Genomic DNA, 23892 nt, shown 5'->3' with positions numbered 1-23892 from the left:
TTTGACCATCAGAGATGAACTGAACCAGGTATAGGAGCTCAGCTACATCACAGAGTTATAGTGGGGCAGTGTGAAGGTAACTAACCTACAGCAGTTTTATGTAGCCTAAAGTGAAATTAGGGGACAGATTAGTTGGGGATGCCCCATTCCTGAGGGCTTCCCCTGGTAAGCATAAGGGGAATCCCCTTTAATATGGTAGAACCCCAACAGTAAATATAGGGGTTAGAGGGGAGAACAGATCCCTGCATGCTAGTAGGAGACTGGAAGGGGTGGGGGAATTCTTAAAAACTTCATTTACAGAATAGGAGATCCCCTTCTGCTACTCAAAGTTCCCTTGTACAGAGTATTCTGAAACATCTGTGATTACGCTCTCTTGAACTTTGTTTCTGATTCAATCTTCCTTCAAGTTTAGAGGAAGATAACTTTATTTAATATACAAAATGATAAAATATAAATACACACACACACACACACACTCACACTGTTTGGCTGCTATTCAGTGGTCCTAGAATATAAGTCATTTATGTGTATCACTTTAGTGTCATTCATTCCTAATAAGTCCATGTTTAAACATAATTCCAGACAAGACAATATGGATTTTACAAAACATAAGGTAAGATACGTGTCTGAGAAAAATACAGTCCTGACACAACTGACACCCTTATGGATTCAAACATTTTTGGTGATTCTGGTGCTAACAGAAAACAAAAATAGTAATACTAGCATAAACTTACATAACCCCTCTCATGTATTAAGCATGTAAGATAAAAAGAAGCAAAGATATAAATTTAGCAGTTTTGGAATGAAAACAACCTTTAAAGTTGAAATAAAAATTCTTAAGTCCATCTGTACTTCCCATCACCTTCAGCAAGCAATTAACTTCAGTAACTCTTCCCTATTTTTCATGCGGGAGGCAGTGGTAGTTAAAGTACAATAATGTATTTATTTGCAAAATGACTGGAACTTTAAAAATGTATTAAGGACAAAGCACAGTATTATTGTAGCATTTTTCCATATATTATATAGAAGAACATATTATATATATACAGCCAAGCAGGCAGAAAGTTCTCATTACTCCTAAGTATAATTTGGTCAACATTAGATCAACAACTTACTACTGTTTTAAACATGCCAACAACTAAAAAAAAGCAGGACCTAAAATAAAAACCCACAAACTATACCAACCTGAGGATCTATATTGGTATTTCAAGTTGTTTATCACTGTGGCTAGGTGACAGTATGATCATTACTGAAAAGTAACGTAAAGCCAAAATCTTTCATGGTAGGTTACTTGGCATCACTCTTCACACTAAAAATACATTTCATCTATTAGGTAGAACTAATGTTTTTTATTTGATATACAACACTGCTCATTTATATAGATACTAAAATTATAGTGAATTAGTTGAAAGTTGCTTTGAATAAATCTATAAAATACATAGCATATATATGAGTCTGGGTGTGCATGCGTTTAATCCACTTAAAAATATTAAGACAAATGGCATGTGATAATACATTTGGGAAAATCTGATTTTTTTAAGGTTATCTTGAAAAACATCATACTCTATATTCCACATTACATAGTTAAAGCTTTAAATATTGTTCTTACTTTGAAAGTGGAAATTTTTGAAGAGAACAGAATCATAAAACTGGAAGGCCTAAAAACTGTAACACATGCTCTTTTTAACTCTCCACTAATACATAATGCAGAAAGTTAAAGACTTTAACAGTAGATAATCTACAACTGTAAAGAGTTCATGTGTATTCCTCATTTTTTCTATGAACATCCCAATCTTATTGTAAAAAAATGTACAATACATATGTCCTTTTTTCCACCGAATTATCTTGAACATACATTAGTTTTACTTAAGAGTAAAAAGCCCCTCCACAGTTTGACAACCTTTTTAACCTTAAATTAGTTTAAATAAAAAATAATTTAAGAGTTCACATCTTAGAATAGCAAAATGAATCTTAACATTTCAGAATCTGCTAAATTTAGCAATTACAATTTTTACAATAAGGAGTAGAAGGGCGCCAAATTGGAAAAGCTTTTTCTGAAAAACTCGTCTAAGACTACAAGAGTTTCATTTCCAGCTCAACCTATTCTTCTAATCATTCTAAATTCCGTACGTATGCAATGTAAACATTTAGAAAGTAAGTCTTAAAAATCCATTCTTATCTTTCAACACAGAATCTTTGGAGTCGCACACAACGCTCGTATAAGCAGACTCCTCCCCGCTGCTGGGGAAAACCCTGCCTAATATTTATAACGTTATGACATACTGTAATACTCACAAGGTGGTAGTAGAAGTATAAACACGACTGGAGTTATCTGATTGGCTGCCGGTGATGTAACACCCATGTCAATACTTCCCTGGGAACGCACGTGTTCGACCTTTTATTTAAATTTCCATTTCATCACAGCAATAAGACACTCGGGGCGGTGCATTTTCTGTGAAATGATTATTGCCTTGGTTCTGAGATGCTGCCTCGCACACACAATACATCAGACGAGGAGGTGTCCCTGGTTGGAACCTCCTCGCGTAAAAGGCACCGCCTGGTCCAGTCTTTGTGAAGGAACAAAATAAGTTCACTTCCTTGGGCACCACCACCCACCCCCAGCAAATGACAAGGCTGGAGCGCAGCACCCGCCGCACAGTTATTTCCAAAGTCCCAGGTGAACTCGTGGCGAGAGAAAGGAAATGCGCGTCCCGGGCGCGGGTAGGTGCGTGTGGGCAGCGGGGAGGCGGCCAGACCCTGACACTCGCCAGCTGTTTGTCCTCCGCGGAGCCCGAGCCCAGTCGCACACGCCCGCCCTCCCCGAGACCCCCAGCCAGCCGCCCGGCCTTTTGTCCCCCGCCCCTCGGCCAACTTCCTTCCCTGCGGCCGCACCCCCGCCCCCAGGCCGGAGGCGCGGCCCTCCCCTTTCCCGGTCCCCTGGCGCCCCCACCCCACCCCAGCCCAGCCCCAAGCCCAGCCCCCCTCCCCCAGCCCGGCCCCCACCCTTTCCCCCTCCAGCGGTTACTGCTACCCCGGTGCATTGTGGGCGCACGGTCCGTTGTTCATTTGCCATTCGACCTCCGCCAGGGCCTGGTCGGACGGAAACGCTCCGCCGGCTTTATTGTCGGTTCGTTATGTGGCGGAGCCCGGCAGTCTAACGTGCCTCCAGCCCTCTGCGCCCCGGAAGGCGGCGGCGGCGGGACTCCTCGGCGCGCCGGAGGAAGGATATCTGGAGGGTCGGTGTGCGCGCGCGGCTTTAAAGCGGGGGCAGCGGAGGGTCTCCCCGCACTCCGCCTCTCAACTTGGAAGGCCCCGCGCACCCCCGGCTCGCTGCTCACCTCCCCGCCGCCCGCCCCCTTCGCGCGGGACGCTGCCCGGAGCGCCGCGGGGCGGGGGTGGAGGACGAGGCGGCGGCGGCCCGGCGGGCGGCGGCGGACGCGTGAGGCAGCCCCTGGAGCGAGCGCGGGCCGGGCGGGAGGGCGAGGCCGAGGCCGAGCCCCGCGAGACCGGAACGCCGGGGGTGGGGGCGGGGGCGGCGCGCAGGGGGAGCTCGCGGGACGCGGCCCGAGGCCGGGCGCGAGCCGGGGCACCGGGCGGCGGCGGCGGCGCGCGCCATGTCGTTCAGTGAAATGAACCGCAGGACGCTAGCGTTCCGAGGAGGCGGGTTGGTCACCGCCAGCGGCGGCGGCTCCGCGAACAATAACGCTGGCGGGGAGGCCTCGGCTTGGCCTCAACAGCCCCAGCCAAGACAGCCCCAGCCGCTACCGCTTCAGCAGCTCAATGGGCGGGGGGCCGACGAGGAAGTGGAATTGGAGGGCCTGGAGCCCCAAGACCTGGAGGCCTCCGCTGGGGTGGCCGCCGCCGCCGAGGAAACCAAGGAGTTGCTGCTCCCCCAAGATGGGGGTGGCCCCACCTCGCTGGGCGGCGGTGGCGCGGGGGGCCCCCTGCTAGCGGAAAGGAACCGTCGGACTCTGGCCTTCCGAGGAGGCGGCGGGGGTCTCGGCAACAATGGCAGTAGCCGCGGCCGCCCCGAGACCTCGGCGTGGCCCCTGAGGCATTTCAATGGGCGAGGGCCCGCCGCTGTGGATCTGGAGCTGGACGCGCTGGAGGGGAAGGAGTTGATGCCGGACGGCGCGTCCCTGAGCGACAGCACCGAGGACGAGGAGGAGGGGGCGAGCCTGGGCGACGGCAGCGGGGCGGAAGGCGGCAGCTGCGGCAGCAGCAGGCGGTCAGGCGGCGATGGCGGGGACGAAGTGGAGGGCAGCGGTGTGGGAGCTGGCGAAGGAGAGACTGTCCAGCACTTCCCTCTCGCGCGGCCCAAGTCTCTAATGCAGAAGCTACAGTGCTCCTTCCAGACCTCTTGGCTCAAAGATTTTCCCTGGCTGCGATATTCCAAGGATACTGGCCTTATGTCTTGTGGCTGGTGCCAGAAGACCCCAGAGGAAGGGGGAAATGGAGACCTTCCTCAAGTCGGGCACGATGAGCTTTCGAGAGGGACCCGAAACTACAAGAAAACCCTTCTTCTGAGGCACCACGTCTCTACCGAGCACAAACTCCACGAAGCCAACGCCCAGGTACATTATATCCTGGTCTTGTTTTTTCAGATCTTTTAGGGAAAGGTTTATCACCTAAAACACTTTCTTGGGCGAAGGCATCATTCCAGTTGGGGAGAGGTGGAGGGAGCTTACGCGTGGGGGTTTAGAAAGCCTGGGAACAAGTTTTCAAAAGTTATCTGTGTGTTGGGGGAAGGGGAGTGGAATGACAATTTTCTTATCGGAGCGCTGAATTTGTATTATTTTTTTTTATGACTCATTTTTTTGCCCATCAGATTGAATTTGAAAAAGTTTAATACAGCGAAGCTGAAGGTTTTAACCCTAAAAGGTTGACTTTGCGTTAAAAAATTATTAGCTTTGATTTTAGAAAAGCTGTCTTATGTTCATAGTCTCAAGCATGATGGGAAAGTCGAATCTAGCTACTCTTTGAGGAATGAATTAAGCAGTTTCCTTAACCTTTGATGCTACCCCTTTCAGGAAAACATCCAGCCGAGAAAATTTTTTATCAGCCCAGGATAATGTGAAATATGAGAACAGTATGTAAATGTAGAGGAAGCTATTTGGATAACATTGCTTTCTCTTGTACATAATTTTAGTGAATTCATCTCCGTTGAATTTACTTAACTTTCTTACCAAAAGCATGCTTTTGATAAATTACTGTAGTTTTTACTTCTTTCCTTCTATGCAGATTTCTGTGCTGAGATTTTCTATAATCCCTCTTTTCAGAGTTTCTCATAAATACAGTTTGCTTTAAACTTAGAATATTAGAAATGTTTAATGTGAAGTTATTTATCAAGTAGTTGATTGGGATTGGTAGAGAATATATATACCGAACTCCTTGAATTTCTAAATCCTTAGGTACAAAACAAGTAGGCTCTACTTTAGTTCTTGTTTTAATATTTCCAGTCTGAAGATAGTAGTCTTAACATTTCCGTAATTCATTTTCAAGCCAAACAGATGTTGATCAGTCCTCCTTTTAAGATTGTTAAACAACCTGTGGTGATGAATGGAACTCATTCTTTTGTATTGGTATTAAGTCATTGATTTTAGGAAGCCAACTTTCAGATATTAGTCCCTCTGCATGTTTGTTAGTGTGATCTTGTACTGGAGTTCAGAGTACTTAATACTGGAGTGAATTAGGCACTAACCCCAGAGCACAGAAATTTCTCAGAAGTTAAGGCTTCAACTTTAAAACATAGGGATATTTTCCCCAGTGGACAGTGGCAATAGTTTTTGCAAAAATTGTAGTTGCCCAAGCCCTAGAAGGAAGGTCACTGAATGATAAAAGGCCCAGAAAGGTTAAGTAAATTGTCCCAAGTCTTAGAGTCCTTGGTGACAAGTGAGGCTATAGAGCCTATAAGGAATGTTGTAATGGAAAAAGAATAGGTTTTGGAGTAAATGTGGGTTCAGATCTCAGCTTTTTGCAATTACTAGCTTTGTGAGCTCTGGCAATAGAGTGAAATGGAACTAACATTTTCTATTCTTCCAAGTGCCACACGTTTACCTTACTCTGTTTTGTTCCCATTTTGCAGAAGGGGAGTCTGAGACTTTAAAGCTTAAAATATTGTATTCTAGAAGTTACTTTGTAGAGTTGAAGTGGGGGACTTGGGAAGGTGAAACAGTACTTCTCTAAATAACAGTTGGTTATATACAAAATTTTAAGAAGACAGAATGAATTTTCTAGAGTGGACCAGTTAATACTCTTACTAGCAGTCTCTCCCTTAGGCAAATCTGAATAGAAGTGCAAATTATAATTAGATGCTTAGTGAACCTGAAATCAGAAGAAGGGGAATTGGTTGGATAACCTTATGATAGACTTAGTATGGTGTGTTTTTGTCCCCTAGTCATATATCTGGATCAGAGAATTCATTCCTAAGTAAAACCTTTTTTAAGTTGATTTCTGAATTATCCCACCTTTCTCCTTTGATCCTTGGAACTACTTTTTACAGATAGAATCTTCTTTCTCTTAAGATGTTCTCTCATACTGAGGACAGTACAATTTAGTAAGTTGTGTTTGTTTAAGGCTATATATATTGGTTCCCTTGATTGGATTTGAATGTTTCCGTTCTGAATTGGTCCTAATCCTTTTATTTTCGTTCTAAGTAACCTTAACCTTGCTGTGGACTCTAGGTGCCACCTGTGTATCTCTTTGTCTTGTTAATATGAATCACAGGCTTGAGAACTGACTTATTTCTACTTAGCAGCAGTTTTTTCCCTTTGCCCTGTAGCTTTTGATTACCTGTAGGAGGCAGTATAACACAGTCTGTAAGAGCTTTCTTGGGCTTAATAAGGTTATGGGAACCTTAGTCCTAATCTTCAACTTTCTTCGCAAGCATATAGTTAACTTCTAGTTCCCTCATGTATGCAAAGTATATATGCCAACACATAATTACTTGGTAAATGATAACCATTATATATTACCATCGTCACTTCTTTTCATAGCACGTAACTATCTACAAGATAGTTTTTTTTGTGGTCTGGTACCTCATGTCTCAGTGTAACCAATTTTGCCAGTTTAGAAGCCACTTTATCTCGTGCAATCACTCTTAATTCTAGAGAGCAAACCGGTTACCCTTTTCATAGCTTCAGACTTTGACCATCTGGCTCTTTGGACATTCTGAGACTTTCAAATCATACATGCAATTTTTCTCAGCTTCATGAAGAATATTTTGCATTAACTTTCTCCAGTCTTAAAAATACTTAAATGACAGTTACGGAGATCTGCAGGCAGGAATTCAGTTGGAGGCTATAGGTAGTTCACTCCCTCAGCAAGCCCCCAATCCCCTTTTAATTTTAAGGAGGCCTGTTTTCTTTAGAGGAATTTGGCTAAATATTAGTATATCACTAAGGATTACCTTTTTTATCCTTCTGTAAGTAAAAAAAAAAATTTTTTTTTCATTTATTCTGTGGTGGTGACCAGAAATTATAGCATATTCTTAAAAGTTTGAAAGTCCTCTGTTAATTGGATGTTGGTAAGAATTGTTCAAGTAAATGAGCTGAAATTTCAGATTATGTTCTGAGCCTTTTATTTCAGAGAGATTCCTGTGTTTTTGATAAGGGACAAAACAACATAAAGTTTTTATTTTGAGTAACAGCTAACTTCATAGTATCAAGTTCAGTGATTAGCTCATACAGTATTTGACCATTTGGCCCAGAGGACCTTTTAGTAAGAGTGATTACTACCGTATCTTGGTTCAGATCACTTTGTATCCACTTGTGAAATTTTTAGAGCCTAAATCTCACATTTTGTCAACTCTCTACTATGACTAAAACATGCACTCATATCTGTTGTTATAAATCTAGTTAGCCTTTTCAGAAAGTAAGTACTGAATTCAGATCAGTGATCTGATTGAGATTGAAATTAGTAATTGGAATATGTTGAGGTCAGGAACTAAAGCAAAGGTGATACAGACCTACAAGCCTTCTTTGCAAAATAATAAGGAACAGGGTTTGTTTTTAACGATTTAGGAAAAAAGTCTGGAAAACCTTTCTGTAAGAAAGAGAAACATATTAAAGATGAGTCTATGACCCATTAAATAATCATTTTGTATAATTATTTCTGTAGGTTCTAACATTCACTGTGCTTGATTCAGTAATATCTGGTTCATTTCCCTTGATTTTTCAACTTTTTAATAATATGTCTTTGAGTATGCCTTTTAGTACATCTAGAATTGGGTTCTTTCTCCCTCTTAAGTTTGCTTCTATTTGATAGATGCGAGGCAATGTAGATAAAACTGTAAGGCATTTTCTCTACCCTCAAGGAACTGTAGTGTAGTAAGGAGAGACAGACATGAAAATAAAATGAAAGATACCATGTTAGAAGCATGTTCATGTTACATGTTAGGTTAAGTGAAGACACTAAAGGAAGTTACCAGTTCTACTTGTGAAGGATGGGAGCTTGTAGAATTGGCTCCTGAACTTAATTGTGTTAGCGTTAAATGAATAGGTGTTGACCAGTGAGGAGAAAGCATCCTAGGCACTGCAGTTGGAAGCAGCATGAGCAAAGTGGAACTGGATGTCTTTATGTGTGTGGTTGAGCAAGTGGATAATTTGGCTCCTGAGGAGGATGAAAAATGAAGTTTGAATAGGTGGACTCAAGATTATGGAGGATCCTATGTCACGCTAAAATGATTGTATTTGTTAATGAATGAGCGAACTATTTGGCATTTTGAGGCAGGGGAGAAACATAAAATACATATATGTTACTGTTTAGAGGCACCTATGTGTGTGTATGTGGGTTTTGAGAGCTCCATAATAAAGCGTATCTTTGGTATCCAGAATTAGCTGGATGTTAGAATCACCTGAAAATTTCCTTCCAGACCTACAGAATTAGAATTTCTGGAGGTAGTACTTAAACTGCCAGAGGGTGCCCTCACTCAAGGTCGCAGAAGTGATGAGAAGATCGCAAAGGAGACCTTCCTGTCTTTCTCTGCCAACTCATACAGTTTGTCACTATCACTGGCAGGCATCATGTTTGCTGTGGCCTTGTTTGTCCTCATTCTAGAAATTGAGTTTGATTTTTTTCTAAAATTTGGGTTTGGAAGTGGAAATTGATATCATTGTTCTTTGAATATATTGTTCCAGTTATGGTGCTGCAACAAAAGTAAAATTTTTAATGCTTTCTATTTACACTTTAATGTTTATGTTGGAAATCTCTCTTTTTTCTGCTAATCCATTTATCAAAAGAGGACTACAATTCTGAGTAGAGGAGTAAATTTTTTTTAAGCTAATATAGCATTTTCTTACCATTATGGGTTGATTACAGATGAGCTCACTGTTTGATCTCAAGTTCTTTCTCCCACTCTCCTCAGGAGGGTGGAGAGACTGGGTGGGAGGTCAGCTTGGATTCTGTATAAGCTGTGGGCATCATTTAGCTCCCCAAACTAGAGTGCTGAAGACCCTATCTATGATTCTTTCCTCCCTTCATGTCAAGTTAATCACCAAAGTATTGCTGATTTTACCTTCCAAATATTTTTCCACTCTCTTCCTTACCACCTTCTCCCCATTATTATCCGTCTTCCCTAGTTAACGTCCTTGTTTCTTGCCAAGTATGTTGCACTATTAACAGTAGCTTCCTCTGGTCACAGTATCTCCAATCTTCAGTCCTCTGATACTAATTCTCTAATTTGCTGCCATAATCCAGTCAGATGACTGCTTCTAAAGGCACCTATGGCAGTGGTTCTTAACCTTGTGAGGGTTCAAATCTCTTGATAATCTGATGAAATTTATAGACAGCTCAATATTCATCAGTGCATATTTGCATTGACTTTTTTGGATTACCTTGCATTTCTTTCATAAATCTGGGATTGTGAGGATGCTGTGGACCATCTTGGTTCTTTTTCTCATGTTGTCTTCATTTGCCTAGAGAATGCTCATCCTCTCACCCCACTCCTGGGTCTCTTAAGGCTCTGCTTAGCTCTTTCTCCTAAAATGCATTCCCCATCACTTCCAAAAAAATTGGATTAGATAGACCACCCCTCTCTTCTCACAACACCCTTGTTAAAACTCTTAGTACTCCTAAGTAACTATGTTCAGTCATTTTGGGTCCCCTGTGTAGATTTGTCTAGAGCACCCATTCACTTAATGCTTATTACATACATGAGTAAAGTCAGGACTTTTCAAGCTTTTAGCAGCTTCTCCCTTGTGAATACAATATTTAGTATTTTTTTAGTCTCTGAAAATTGTGAAAATAATATAAGGAGTTTAGCTAAATGAACACTTGTTCTATTCTCAATTTCGGAAGAGTTAATCCTAAGGTCCCTTCCAGATCTTATGGGCATCTTCACAAATAAAAAAAAATTGAAGACTTTCATATTTATAGAATCTCTGGTGTAACAAATTGTCTGATTTTTGAAAATTTAATATATTGCTTTAAATTCTCCTCATTTAGCTAGTTTTTGACAATGTCTGGGCTTAGTTGTCTGTGTTTTCCTTTTTGGGAAAGGGAATAAAAGTTACCCAACATTTGAGAAGATCAGTTCTGGAAAAAGTTAAAGCTTTTCACCAGTATATTTTTACTTGTGATATTTCGTGATATCAGTATACTAAGAGTGATAGACCATGTTAAAAGAAGAAACTGAAGAGAGATGACTTGAGTTCTTAGGGACCTACTTTAAGATTTTGTCTTTGGTACAAAGAATTACTTAATTCGATTCAGCAAGTAGCAATTTATTTTGGTGCTCTGTGCTTATTTAGGCTCTGTTTTTGCCTAAATCCTCGAATAATACTCCCCTTGGAGAGTACATATGTTCTTGACTTGTAAACCCTTCATTGTGAAGAGCATATTTAATAGGTGCTATACAAAAACAGCATAGTGCTCTAATCAGAAGTGAAAAGCAATTGCTGGTGTTGCTTGTAAAAGCAGGGAACATTACTGTTCTTGTACAGTTGTAATGGGGAAAAAACAGTGGTTGAGTAGTTGTGTTTGATTTGTATACCTTGTGATAAAGTAGAATAGGCATATATTTTCGTGGATAGGCTTTTGGCTGGGTTTTTTAAAAAATGAGGACATTTTGTTTGATACAGGCAGAGAGTTTGAGAAATTGGAACTGGCCAAGAAAATTAAGGGCACAGTGACCATTGCTTAAAATGACTGTTACAGTTAGTTATAGCCACCTCCTTCTTAAAGAGTTTTGAACTACTTGATTGTATAAACTTTAGGCAGTTCTTGACTTATAAATGCTAATTTCAGTGCCTCCACAAATACTTATTGACTGATGTGCTACCAAATTTTGATCAGTGCTTAAGTTTTGCTTCTTCAAAGTATTCACACTGTTACTGCAAGGATCTATTAGAACCTTGAACCAGATAAGTTTTGCTGAACAGGTACAGCCTGCATAGCAAAGCTTAGTTTTAGGCCTGCGTCAAAGAGTTCTCATTCTAGTTCATAAATTCTATAGTAAGTAGGAGAGCATAAGCAATTTAGTAAAAGTCTTATTCAGATAGCCTCATAAACAGGAGGTCAAATAAACAGTATGATGCTTTTATAGAAAATTATAATGTATCAGTAATTATAGGGGTTTTTAGTATTGGCTTAGTTCTTTATATATTCACACAAGTCCTAAACGTTACGTTACCCTTTGCTAAATGGTTTGAATTTTTACAACATACTGGTCTGTGTACAAGATCTCAGGTTAAAACAATGTCTTTTTTTTTTAATCTCACTTCCTTTTTTCCATCCCCTCAAGCAAAAATTTGGGACTTACTCATAAATTATTTGTTTTGATTACTTTAACCTTCCTTGGCTGTTTCCAGCTTTGTGCTGAGGATAAGGTGTTTTGATAGGAGGAGAAAATAGAGTAAAGGACATTTTGGTATGATAGAGCAAGATTGTGGGGAGGTGAGTGTTTTAAGGGAATTACTATGCTTTTGAGGAACTGGGAGATGAGGGAGGCTGTCAAGTGTCCTTTGGAAATTAAAAGGAAATTCTTTATTTTCCATGCTTTATTCTTTACTTATCATACACCCCAGATTTGCAGGGTTATCTTTGCTTTCATTATCACTGTGAAATACTGAAGTCCTGGAATTCTTGTATTGGTTCTTTCAAGTTGACTTATCAACTGGAAGCAGCACAGAAATTCTTAGATTTTGTGATGTGGCTTAATTTCAGAGAATTGGGGTCTTTGTATGTGTGGACTCCTGTGTTTAGGATTCAAAAATTAAACCTAATATTTTTGTAATTTAGCCATAGCCATGATGGGGTAAAATGGAGTTTGGGGATTGTTTAGGAATATCACCACCATTTAGAATATTGTTTCATGAGAATTCTTTTGTATCCTAACAACTGTGTTCCCTACACCCTTCTGTTCTTTCCTTGATTTCCCCCTCCTCTCCTTCCTTCCAAGTATACCAGTCCTCCCAGCATGTTTACAGTCTAGTATGTCTCTTTCCATATTTTTCTCATGCTCATATACTTAGGTCTGTGTGTGTGTGTGTGTCTTCATTAGCTTACAAAAGTGGCCTGCCTGTATTTAAGTTAATATTTTGTATTAAAGAAAACATGAATGTTTACACTTAAAGTTATAATTTTCAGTGAGTTTTCTGTTAGAAATGTCTGAGCATGTTTTCTATTGGGAAGAAATGATTACTTACGTTATCTAGCAAAGTCATTGAATAATGTTCCAGACACTCTTCAAGACTGAGAGGATACACATTTCTTCATTTATGGAGTTACTCACCTAGTCGCCATATAAGGAAAGTACTGAAATTCTTAATCACAGACATTCGCAGTACTGCTGAATAGTTTAAGGAAAAGGCTCTGGAGTTGCAACTTGCCTAGGTCACACAGTTAATAATAGTATAGACAGCATTCTGAAATCTACATCGTATTCCTTTATTCTTGCTGTTATACTACACAGTCTTTAGTGTTTTTATAGGAAATTACCAAAACTTTAGTGATGCTAAATAAAATTATAATGAATACTTACAAGATTGCTAAGAGGGAAAATTATAAACATTAAGAATTTTGAGTTGAGGAATTAATGCTTTATTGTTAACATTTGTGACCTTAAAGAAGAGATTTTGAAAGTTGACTGGGAAGTTGTTACATAACTGAATATTCCTGTAGTTGAAGCACATTTTCCTATTAGGGTCTTATTATCTCAAGTTAGATTTGATTAACTTTCCTAACCTAAGCTGTTTGATTCCTAAATGTTTGCGAAGGTTTAGATTTACCTTTTTATAGTGTTAAATAGAATGAGATGTCCAGTATCTTGTAACTTGAATATTTTAAGTTCAATCAGAAAGACTACTGCATTTCTATCAACTAAGGAGATAAGGCAAACTAATTTAATTCCTACAAATGAGGGTTTCTTTTCATAAGAAAAGAAGCATTTTTATTTCAATTTTAAATACTTCTTAATCCATATCCTTATCCTGTATTTGAGAATAATAACATGAACATGAAATCCTGCTGATACTCATTCAGATGAGTGATTTTTCTTAGAATAGCAATGGCTGGCACCAAGCTGTTCGCTCTTGTCCTCTCAGTGTTTGGGATTGTAAACAGTCACAAAACACAATGATTACTAACAAATTAGTATATTTGAATAGTGCTTTTTAAAAAGTTGTATTAATAATATTTGTTGTCCTTCATTTGGGAGCTTTAAAAAATAAGTAAAATTTAATACAATGTTTTCAATCCAATTACAGGAATCAGAAATACCATCAGAGGAGGGGTACTGTGACTTTAATAGTAGGCCAAATGAGAACTCTTATTGCTATCAGCTTCTTCGACAACTAAATGAACAGAGAAAGAAAGGTATTCTTTGTGATGTCAGCATTGTCGTGAGCGGAAAAATCTTTAAAGCTCATAAAAACATCCTGGTTGCAGGCAGCCGTTTCTTTAAGACTTTATATTGCTTTTCAAACAAAGAAAGCCCTAACCAAAACAATACTACCCATTTAGATATTGCTGCAGTTCAAGGTTTTTCAGTCATCTTGGACTTCTTGTATTCTGGTAACCTGGTGCTCACAAGCCAAAATGCCATTGAAGTGATGACAGTGGCCAGCTATCTTCAAATGAGTGAAGTTGTTCAAACTTGCCGAAATTTCATTAAAGATGCCTTAAATATAAGCATTAAATCAGAAGCTCCGGAATCTGTAGTTGTGGACTATAATAATAGAAAACCAGTTAATAGAGATGGTCTTTCTTCATCACGGGATCAAAAAATTGCCAGTTTTTGGGCAACACGGAATCTTACTAATTTGGCAAGTAATGTAAAAATTGAAAATGATGGTTGTAATGTCGACGAGGGCCAAACAGAAAACTACCAAATGAATGACAGTGGTTGGGTCCAGGATGGTTCACCCGAATTGGCTGAAAATGAACCACAAGGTCAAACAAAAGTGTTTATTTGGAATAATATGGGCTCCCAGGGAATTCAAGAGACTGGCAAAACAAGGAGGAAAAACCAAACTACAAAGAGATTTATTTATAATATACCACCTAATAATGAAGCAAATTTAGAAGATTGCTCAGTGATGCAGCCATCTGTTGCCTATCCAGAGGAAGATTTGTCATTCATCAAGGAAGAACCAGGTAAATATATACAAAGGTATCTCCGTTCTCATTTTAATTCTGGTTGGAAATAATCATGAAATATATTTTTAAAGTATTACTTTGATTGTAAATAATGCACATAAGTAGTAGTGCTAAGTTTAAGTTTATAATAAAAGGGAGGAAACCCTCAAGCACATAATTTTGTATATTGTACTTAATTTTTTTTTCTAGGCATTTCTATGTGGGTTTCTCAAAGATTGTGTCACCAGCATTTGCCTATATTGTTATGACATCTGAGCTCCACATACATAGTTCTTTGATCTTCCTGATTTTATAGCCCTCTTCTCACTTTTTTTGCATGCAGTGCTGAAAAGGTAAAATCTTTAGTTGTAATGTGGAATCAGTTTGTCATTTCAGAGTATTGAGACCTACTTAACATTCTTTACTCTCAATATTTTTTGTTATTTAAACATCTAAGTGTCCTATAGAAGTTTACAGTTGATAATGGGATTACTCTATATTTAGAGCTACTCTGTTATCACCATAAATCTTACAGAAGACCGAGTAAATTAAGTTTGCCCCCGTCACCTCAGTTTCATTCTTTGCGTTAGTTTAGAGGTAGACCTCTGAGACCTTTCTCTTCAGTTTATCCCCAAAGGATTTTATACAGATATTTAGATATAATGTATATGTAGTGTGGGTTTTTGAAAAAGTGGGGTGGGGTCCATTGTTGTAAGAGTGTAAATACAGAGATCTGAAACTTTAATTTCATTGCCTTAGTTTTATTTGAAGAAAAGAAGTAGCCCAATGGGTTTGAGGTTTTCCTTTGCAGACCCCAGACTTGTCTACCACTGTAATAGATGATTTAATGCTTACTTTGCCTCAAAGCTCTGTTACTATTCAGTGTCTAATTTATATGATGGTGATCATCTGGGAATGGAGTATTCCCTGTAAGATGAATTGTTTTTAGTTCCCAAAGGGCAAAATGCCATAGTAATACTGTGCAAAAAATAGTTCCTCTGGCTTCTTAGGTTTGGATTTAGTTTTTCATTGTGGAGATTTTTCTTGAAGTGAAAATCAGCATGAATATGTAAAGAATACTATTTGCTGATATTTTCCCTGTACTTAATCAAGTCTTTAGCGATAAGATACCACAGGCAGTTTCTTCAGTGTATTAAGAGTATTCTAGACTTTCTTTTACTTTCTTTTGGCTTAACTTTTAATAGAAGACTTTGAAGCAGTTCTCAGAAATTAGAGCTATATCATCTTTCTGCTACCTGGATTAATTGTTTAATAGTATGGCAGGGACCCTATGTTTTTAAAATACACACTCATATGTAATTTAAGGAACAAGCAGGTTTTCAGAGTAGTAGGTGATAAGCAAAACTAATCAAACCAACCTCATTCTTATAAATGGCTACACATAATTGAAGTGATTCAAAGAAAAGAAAAGCACTAATACAGAACCATAATACACATTTTATAAAAGTAACATTGCTAGCAATTACCTTAGCCAGCACCCTTAGCTGAGGTTGTATCTGTGGACTAGGTCTATCATAAATTAATTTTTGATAGTATAATACCTTTTCAGTTTATCTCTTACATCTTATAAAAGATTATTACATCATTGGTATCACTTTGGTATTTGATAAACTGTGTAACTCACAAATTTGGTTGTATCAGTGATGCGCTGCATTCTAGCTGTTAAAACTTACATTTCAGTGCCTCTAAATCCAACTCAATTCAGTGACAGAAAGTATGTGCTTATTTTAGAGTATTATGGTTAGGATGTAACATGATACAGAGACAGGAGTTGGCAAATTTTTACTGTAAAGGGCCAAACAGTAAATACTTTTTGCTGTTCTGGTCATGAGGTCTCAGTTACTTTATTCTGCTAATGTAACATGAAAGGAGTCATAGATAGTAATGTATAAACAAATTAGTGTGGGTGTGTTCCAATAAAGCTTTATTACCATCCCTTGGTATAGAGCAATGGGTCTTAATCATAGCTACTTGTTGACATCACTTGGCACTTTTAGAGACCATGATACTTGGGTCTCTCCACTAGAAATTTTGGTTTCATTGGCCTGGGATGTGACTGGATTGTTCAAGTTTATAAGCTCTATATAGGTGGCTATAATGTGAATAAAGGTTAAGATCCACTGATAATAGAAGAGCCCAAATTGAGTCAGGATTTGAAAATGAGCTCTGTCACTTACCCACTATGTGACCATGATCAAAATGAGTTAAAATCACCCTCAGTTTCCTCATCTTTAAAATACAGTACTTATTTTATAATGGAATTATGAAAATTAAATGACAAATGTTAAAGCACAAAAGCTATCATCGTCATCTTAGTCCCCCTTAAAAGTTGGGGGACAATTGAGTTTATTTAAAATCAGTTTTCAGTGCAGTGTACATTCTACCAAATTCTAGGTAGATGATTTTATAGTCTCAGCTTGACCTTTTATTTGAATACAGAATACTTCTTAAGGAACCTATTGCAGTGTATGATTGCTATTAAGTCATTTTACATAGAGGCAAAATTTGCTTCCCTAATCCTGCCATTTTGAGTAGTGTAATGTGAGCCTGACCTCTAATCTCTCTAACCTACTTTGATAACCCTTCAGATACTAGATGTTGTTTTAAATATTCCCCTGAAGCCACCTTCTTCTAGGCTAAGTGCTGTACTTCACTTCTGTGAATTCCAAACCCTGTTGCCATCTTTTGTAAAGTCATAGGCATGGTTTGTTTCACCCTGAAATTTTGATGCACAGAATTGACTACAATTCTGCAGGCACGTTCTGACCAACAATTTGACATGGTGGGTCTGTGTTTACCAAGGTGTGAAGGTCTTTCTTGAGGTCATTTATTTAGCTAGTGAAAATAAAGACAGGTGTCATGTTTAAGACTGTCTCAGCTTACTTTAAAACCTTGCAATTAATAAGCTAGAAACCCCAGTCTTTTTGAAAATCTCTTTTAAAACTTGAAATATTTTTATGAACCCCACTCACATCGATTATACTTAAATTCCATTTATTGAGAAAATAGTGAAAATTTTCAGTGAAATAAATGCTTTTAAGTGAATTAAAGTTCATTACCTAAACATCTGAAAAGTTACAGTAAGTCTGTAACATTTGGTCTCCAAGCAGTGCTAGGCATATTTGAATTTGTGGGTCCCTTGTAGGAACTGACCTCCCCAGATTCTATAGTTCGTAAACTCTAAATTATGTTTTCTTGCCATATGATGTTGAAGCTGATGTTTTTGGGTGCCTCAAAAAGAAATGTAAGATATTGAGATAATAAGGTTACACACAAATATCGTGGATTTTATTCAGATGGGTTTTGGTTTTTTTTTTCAATCTTAAAGAAGGTAGTGTGTCTGTTATTTGACTCAGTACTGGGTTTCACCTCAAATCATTTTTGATACGTGAGGATACTTGAAAATAGAACTCAAGGAAGATTAGAAACTTGTTTTTTTACTATTTACTAGGGTTTATGGGGTAATTGAAACTGTCCGGAAAAGCTAAATTTGGGGGAATAAAATAGGAAAAAAGGTGTCATTAGTATTAGTTACTCTGATAATGTAAAAATTTTAAATCATTGTTTTGCTGATTCACAACCAGAAAACAAATTTCAGCCAAGTAGATACAAATCTAAGATTGGAAATTAAATTGTAGAAGTAAAAATAACTAATGCCTAAATTGTTTTATGAAGTTTATTCACATATGTTGTTGCTTTTAATCAAAACAACTCAGATGTTAATCCTATTTTTGGTCTTTTGAAGATCTGGATTGTCACGGAACGTTGTTTTCTGAATCTAATTTTTTTATGTTTATACCAGTCACACTAGTAAGTTTGCATCCATTGTAAATAACTTCTCTGCACGTATTATGTATTTATCTATGCATGCACACATACCTCATTTTGAACAAAGATTTTAAAGTAATTGACAAACAAATTAGCAAAAATACAAATAAAATTTAGCAACAAAGAAGTTACATGTGCTAGTTAAGGGTGTTTATTGGCTGCCCTAATTAAGCTTTCAGTTGCTTCTAAGATACTGAAGCAGCCTCTCCCAAAAGAGGAAACACACCGTTTCTGCAGGATGGAGACTTTTGTGGTACTGAATTCTGAAAGGAATTTCTCCATTGGGGCTTTAAGTAGGTGACACCATGTACTATAATGGACAGTTCCATCAAAAGTATTTTCTAATAAAGGCAGCAGTACATTATATAATTGATACTTTTTAATCTTTAATAAAAGCCAATAATAATTCCATATAAATGATTGAATTTTCTCTTAATGCCATACAAAGGTTCAGCTGCAAGATGGTTTTTTGCTTGATCAAAGGACATAATTTAAAGTTCTTTTTATACTTCTAATACTTCTTACAAGTAGAGTTGAAAGCTGGTTTATACTTTATATTTTCAATCAGTGTAATTGCCTTTTAGTTAAAAAGCTTATAATTTGAGTATTTAGAAAACAATTTTGAGAAAAGAATGCTCAAACTAAATAACTTTAAGATATTCTAATGAGTCACATTTGAAATAAGGAATTATTCTAGTTACAGTTATGTGCTAACCAGCACTTCTGCCCTTCTGTTGTTTTGGGTGATAATTAATAAATTTGGTATTACTTTAAGATTTTGAAATCTTTTAAAATAATCAATTTTTTAAAAATTATTGAACATTTTTACCATTTTGAAATTGGCCATCTGATTTTAGACTTACAAATATTCTGACCATGCCATATAAATTTACTGTATGAACTATTTAAAATTTATTTTAGAAACTGTGGAACTTGGAGTTTAGTAAAGGAAACTTGGGCTTTGGACTCAGGTCTGCCACTAACTAGCCTTGAGGAAGGAAAGAAAGTTTCATAACTATGGAATCTTGAAAGCTGTAAAAACTACCCAAAGCTTTTTCTTAATTATTTTGGCAATAAAATCTGATACTCAGCTGGCAGCAAAACCAGCTGTTTATATTTTTTCTTATTTCTTTAAATGTGAATATCCCACCCCCACCCGTTTTTTTTTTTAAGCAGAAATAGTGTTTTGACTATAGGATGTTACCATAGAGCCCCAGGGCGGGGGGAAGGTTGTAGTTATTAACTTTTCTATACTCTGAAAATTTCTACATTCTGTATCTTACTGCAGCCATTTTAGATAACAGATTTATGGAACTGAATTAGTTTTCCTTCTCTTGAGGGATTCCAGATGTTCTGCTCTACCTTACAGGCACCCTTTTGGTTGAGTATGTTATGAAGGATGAGCCACAAGTGATAATGTTAAGTCATTTTTCTTTAGAAATTGTTACAGTCAAGTATCATATAGTAGTTTGAAAGCCTGATGTTCATTTTAAAAAGTAATTGTCCTCCAAATCCTCCAGTAGTTAATAGACTGTAATATATAGTAATACATAAGAATGTTTAATATTTAATCTCAAGAATGATACTAGGCAACTGTCTGATAGTAGGAAAACTCCATTTCCCCCTTCTCCTTTACTTTCCCCCTGCTTAGTCTTCCCTGTCTACCATATTTGACCCAAGAGATGGCTGTACCAATGATTATTACCTGCAAAGTAGAAACCCTAAAGAGATAGAGTCTGTGGGACCAGACTAAAGCCTGGGTACTGGCGCAGCCTTGTGTGTATCAGTTTATAAAAGCATTATGTGGGAGTATTAAATTGTCTAAACCCTATAAATGATAATCCTGAGAGTTTTTACAAAACTGAATTTTTGATTTCTGATATAAGCCTTAATATTCTGTGCTGAACAATCTGTTTATATTTGCCTTTTAACAAAAAAACATAGGGAGGGTGTTCATGGATTGGAGTAGGGAGTGATCTGGGGAGACTTGTTAAGACCTCATCATGGCAGAAATAACAGCCTTGTTTGAAGGGGTCTTTATATAATACATTTGCAAATGAATTTACTCTCCACTGAAAAGGGAAAATACCCCTGATTGCAGTGAAAGAAGAGAAAAAAAATCTATGCCTGTTTGTGAAAAAACACAATACTTTTTGTCTTGTGAGAAGAGAAATTTGATGCTGGTATGTATTTGAATGAAAACAATAGATCTGAGTGTTTTAAAAGTTTTTGTACAGTGGAGTTTAGTTATTTCTAAACCTTAATTTCTGATGTCCTCTCTCTCGTATTTCAGTCTTTTCAAGAATATTTGTGTTTTAAGAATCTGGACTATTTACTGTGCACCTTCCTCATGTTTGGCATTCTGAACACCAAAAGCAGATGTCCAGGAAGATCTTCCCAACATAGTTTTCTGTTTGGCACTTACAGGCAGGTGCTGAACTATTCATTTGCCAGGTGATATGGTGCTAGCCCACTGTGGCCCAAAAGAAACCACATCACCCCAGGCAGCAGTATTAACCTAACTTCATGGCACCTTGACTTATATTGCACTTTGTAATTTACTCAGTATTTTAATCTACTAAGGTCATTTTTCATAGCAACTTTATAAAATGGGTAAACATTTCTGCTCTTTTCCATATAAAGAAAATAAAGTTAAAATTGTTAGAATTGTTTTTTTGAGGGTGATTAGAAACATATTTATACCATTCTTTTTAATCTCATCCATTTTCTATTGCTTAATAGATTTTTATAAACCCATGAATAAGATTTTATATTTTTTAATGCGATTCATAGATAATAAGAACTACTTAAATTCTAAAGAGGAGATTGCTTTCAAGATAGACAAAATGTATTGTTGTAAAAAATGGTAGCTGACTTCTAGGTACGCTTAAGATTTTGGAGATGGCTTTATTAAATAAAGAGAAGGTTAGTAAAGTGAATGCTGGCTTTGCACAGGGTGTAGGTAAGGTTTATTGTTCATATAGCAAAAAGTATGTCAGGTATCACTACGAAAGTAAGTTTACGATGGATATACTTCTGCATTCTTTTTTTCTAGCATTGCTCTCATGTTATCAGGAGGTGGTGTAAGATAGAATAAACAATGTAGTGCTCTGCTGCTACCTTACCTTAATTATCCTCATGAAGTTAAGGATAAAAATATTCTGTTTTACATAAATACATAATGAAATTTAAATGAGATAGCATATACAAAAGGACTTAGTTCTTGATGTACAAAAACCTGGGGATTCTTTTGGGAGGAGGTGTCTGCTATTAGCTGTTCACTGGAGAAAGAATAGTTTATCATTTAGCTCTGATCACTTGAATGGTAATACATAGCGTGCATATACCTGCTACCATTCAGAAATACAGCTGTTATTTTGTGAAATGAATGTTCTAATAGCTCTTCAAGAAAGTTTTGTTTGCAGAGACATCTTGGCCTTTTTTGTTAAGTGTAAGTACAGTGAAAGATTTCCATAGGAAGGAAGGTCATGCATGTCACAAAAACAAGTACCATTGACCATTGAACAATACGAGTTTGAATTCTGTGGGTCCACTTACAAGTGGATTTTCAACAAATACATTAGAAAAAATTTTTGGAGATTTGTGACAATTTGAAATATTTTTCACTTTAACTTTTATTGTCAGAATACAGTATATAATTCATACAACATAAAATATGCTGGTTGTTTATGTTATTGTTAAGACTTCCAGTAACAGTATGCTATTAGTAAAGTTTTTGGGGAGTCAAAAGTTACCAAGGAGTTTTTGACAAGGCATGGGGGTGGGGTGCCTAACCCCACATTGCTCAAGGGTCAGCTGTATATTAGAATTATCCTCATGGACATAGAAATATCCAAATAAATTAGAATTAGTTTTTTAATTGTACAATGTCAGAGACAAGATGATGACCAAAAATTACTGCTTTTGCTTCCTAGTGAACAAAATTAATTACTATATCATGTGAATGGTTGGTTGCCTGGCTTCTATTCCTCTCATATCAATATAACTGATTAAAAATGAGCTGCTAGGAGGTTTGGCTGCTTTCAAATGAGATATGGCAGTGATAAGATGTATTGAATCCTAAGTTAAACGTGCTGTTTATGAAAGCTTACTGTCAACTTGGAAGGGCTCTCCTATTTCAAGATTTTTTTGTTTTTGGTATCAAGAACCAAATGGTACCTTTCAAAAGAGATTTAATATCCATAGTATGGGTATGATTTTCTTTTTGAGAGCAATTACTGTACACAGTAATACAGCAGAATATACTTGCATCTGTTAAGCTTTTGAGTTGAGGTGTTCTGTGTCCTTGTAGGAATAAAGATAAGTTAAATTCTAATGCTTCAGGGGTAGAGTAGGAAACAGGAAATGTCTATTTTAAGAAAGCTGAGGAAAGCTTTTAACAAATCACTATAGAGTGTTACATAAATAGAAACACCCTGTATTTACAAACCCAGTTGCAGAATTTTAAGATATGCCCTCTGAACAGACTATACACTTTAGAATAATGACTTTTTAAAAAAATACTGGAAAACTAAGTTTAATTTTAAAGATTTAACTTTTCATAGGAATACAAAACTAAACTTTAGTTAATTGTTTTGAGTTTATGGATATGTATTAATGTTGTTATACACGAAAAAACTAAGAAATTATTTCCAACTACGATTAATTTAAATTAGCAATACAGGTTGCAAAGGGCAGAATTTTTTAAAAAGATCATTTGATTGAAAAGCCTTGTATTTGTCATGCATTGTGATAAATACTGGGAAAATAAAACCTAAATATTATCCCTGTTGTCAAGAAGTAGACCAGTCTGTTTACTGTTTTCTGCTATCCCCAATAACTCCTTGTTCATTCTCCTGACTTCCAACCCATTTACTCTATGCAGTGACTTCCCATTCTACTGCTAATAAAGAGAAAATAAAAGCCATCAGACAGACTGGAATGTCCTTAATGTCTTCGAACTTTTTCTTTCTCTATACATATTGTGTCTGCTGTCTCTCTTAAGTATCCAAACATGTTTCTGGACCCGACTTCCTAGGAATCTTAGAGAATTGATAGTTTCTTCTCTTTTTCATATTTCTTCAGTATTTTCAACTTCTCCCTGTGTTGGTGACTTCTTCCTTTAAGCCCTTAAATGTTTTACTTTCATCTTAAAAATTAAAAAACTCGATCTTTCTCTTTCCTTTTACATTCCAAATTTCTCATTATCTGTTATATATCATAATTCATCATCTTCCGTTCACAGTAACCATTCTTACTCTTTGTATTTGCCCCACTGATCCATCAGTATCACTCTTAAGATCACCAGGGACCTCCTTGGTGCTCAGTGCTTATTCAATTAAATTAAAACAATGCACATTTGAGTTCTCATCTCGAATTCTTGGCTTCATTGTCGCAGAGGACAAATTCTTGAAATACTGTTTTCATTGTCTTTTTATACCTTTTCTAGCTTATTAAATGCTAAGATTC

The 23892-nt window shown here is 37.4% G+C and overlaps 1 protein-coding gene and 2 long non-coding RNA genes across 4 annotated transcripts in view; 1 reads left to right on the top strand and 2 right to left on the bottom strand.

Annotated features, from left to right (window-relative positions):
- The window catches only part of LOC118929398 (uncharacterized), a 32928-nt gene extending 29759 nt beyond the window's left edge, over positions 1-3169 (bottom strand). Inside the window, exons 1-2 of the long non-coding RNA XR_008996266.1 lie at positions 3032-3169; positions 2296-2567 (exon numbers count right to left, since the gene is read on the bottom strand). This is a non-coding gene — a long non-coding RNA (uncharacterized LOC118929398). The remainder of the gene's footprint in view (positions 1-2295; positions 2568-3031) is intronic.
- Positions 2567-23892, top strand: part of ZBTB10 (zinc finger and BTB domain containing 10) — a 33803-nt gene continuing 12477 nt past the window's right edge. The window contains exons 1-2 of one of the 2 annotated variants that reach the window (XM_057497944.1): positions 2567-2721; positions 13704-14592. In XM_057497944.1, coding sequence (XP_057353927.1) covers positions 2626-2721; positions 13704-14592 — 985 coding nt within the window. In that variant the 5' untranslated portion in view covers positions 2567-2625. Of the gene's footprint in view, positions 2722-3497; positions 4575-13703; positions 14593-23892 lie in introns of those variants that run through there. The other variant, XM_057497943.1, reaches the window with a different exon arrangement.
- LOC130682870 (uncharacterized) lies at positions 7318-13693 on the bottom strand. The gene is made up of 2 exons (XR_008996267.1): positions 12565-13693; positions 7318-12360 (listed from the first exon to the last, which is right to left on the bottom strand). It is a non-coding gene; the product is annotated as an uncharacterized LOC130682870 (long non-coding RNA).

This window comes from Manis pentadactyla, chromosome 3 (assembly GCF_030020395.1).
Source record: "Manis pentadactyla isolate mManPen7 chromosome 3, mManPen7.hap1, whole genome shotgun sequence".
NCBI classification, from domain to species: domain Eukaryota; kingdom Metazoa; phylum Chordata; class Mammalia; order Pholidota; family Manidae; genus Manis; species Manis pentadactyla.
This window is presented reverse-complemented; position numbering and strand designations above follow the sequence as displayed.